This window comes from Haplochromis burtoni, unplaced genomic scaffold (genome assembly GCF_018398535.1).
Source record: "Haplochromis burtoni strain Fernald_Lab_line unplaced genomic scaffold, NCSU_Asbu1 Contig_3482, whole genome shotgun sequence".
Lineage (NCBI taxonomy): Eukaryota > Metazoa > Chordata > Actinopteri > Cichliformes > Cichlidae > Haplochromis > Haplochromis burtoni.
The window spans coordinates 1-1640 of NW_024585843.1; the positions used below are offsets into that span (position 1 = coordinate 1).

At 39.7% G+C, this 1640-nt stretch overlaps 1 protein-coding gene across 1 annotated transcript in view; it reads left to right on the top strand.

Annotated features, from left to right (window-relative positions):
* Nucleotides 1-744: 744 nt before the first annotated feature.
* LOC121813915 (obscurin-like) overlaps nt 745-1640 on the top strand; it is a 5001-nt gene continuing 4105 nt past the window's right edge. Inside the window, exon 1 of the mRNA XM_042217883.1 lies at nt 745-1021. Within this exon, the coding sequence (XP_042073817.1) occupies nt 745-1021 (277 nt within the window). The remainder of the gene's footprint in view (nt 1022-1640) is intronic.

The following is a 1640-nucleotide window of genomic DNA, read 5'->3' on the forward strand; positions in this document are numbered from 1 at the left end:
CCAATCTCGGGTGGGGGTGATGATATCGCCCCCCTGACCTGGCGTCCTGACTCCTCCTTGCCATAGCATTTGTGTTGTACCTCGTCAATCTCTAGCTGTGAGAGCAGTCCCTTCTTTCGAATGTTGGAACACTGAGCTACTAGTTGTTTCGCCTTCATTGTGGATGTTGGGTATCGAAGAATCCATAGGTCCCTTAATTTCCTCCTGTGTATACAACAATAATGCAGCCTCTTTCAGATTACCCCTTCATCTCTGAGTCCTGCAATTGGCTCCTAATTTGCCTACCACACAGCCGGACTTGACACACCGTAGTTGTGTTTTTTTCTTGTCCTGCAGACTTCTGACTAAAATGTGCTTGAGTTGTAGTTTCTTAGTTTAGCGATTGTGATCACTATTTGATCCAACAGCTAATCTGTATTTTATTTCTAGATGTTGTCTGTCTGAACCAATCACATACTAAGTCAGCAGAGCTCTTTACAGCACAGCTCAGTGTAAAGATGCCTCCTGCTGGTATGAATGTGCTGTCTGTTGTCAGGGTTGCCTCGGCATTTACTGTAAGTTCAAAAAATAAAAGAGAGAAAATTCGTCCTGATGTTACCTGCATTCATTTGTTTTATGAATGTAACACATATTTCTTTATATATATATATATATTGGCAGGGGGCACAATAGATTTGATTGTCATTAGCAATACACATAAAAATCATGATGTCTTTATAATGACTTTATAATCTCCTATTTTTTATGAGAACAGTTCCCATTAGGCCCACTGTGATCCTGCAACCAAACTCAATTCTGATACACTGGAGTGAAACAGTCACTGTCAGATGTGAGATTCAGGGAGGTGAAGGAGCTCAGTGGACGTATGAATGGAGTCCTGCCAAGTTAAACACACCTCCAACATCCAATGAATACAGAACCATCAGAGCTACTGAGTCTGACAGTGGAGGATACAGCTGCCGGGGCAGGAGGGACTATTTCTTCACAGAGTGGAGTGATATCATCACACTGACTGTATCATGTAAGTTCAACAATTTATATCCATAGACTCTTTATAAAGCAGCTTTTAAAAAAGAAAGAATACACTCACAGTGAAACTTCCAGGACAGATCAAACCATATCAGAGCTGCTTTGCAGCTTTAATGCATGAAAGATGAAATACAGAACACATGTTGGATCTGCCTCAGCTGCTCCACCACATCCAGTCTGATTGTTAAACTCTGGAAATTTTTTTCTGTGTCCATGCATGTTGTTGCCCACAGAAGGAATGTTTTATAGTAGAAGTCAGGTTTGTTCAGATTTTAGTTATTATGGTCACAGTGCATACTGCATCTTTTTTCCGCTCATAGCACTAATTTTACTGGAGCCTTTATTGTAGTCTGTTAGTATCTCCAGTTGTTGAGTTTTCTTCTCAGATTTCACTTAAATCCTGTTCTTTGTTTTTCTGGTTCTCTTGTATTTTGTATAAATTGGTCATTCTGCCTGAGCTGGGTACAAATCTGTAGATGGATGATGAAACTCCAATTTAGGTGAAACTGTCAAACAGAGCAGTTTTCAAAATAAAAGGTTTTATCAGAATCAGAATCAGAATCAGAATACTTTATTAATCCCTGGGGGAAATTATTTTTTGTTACAGTGCT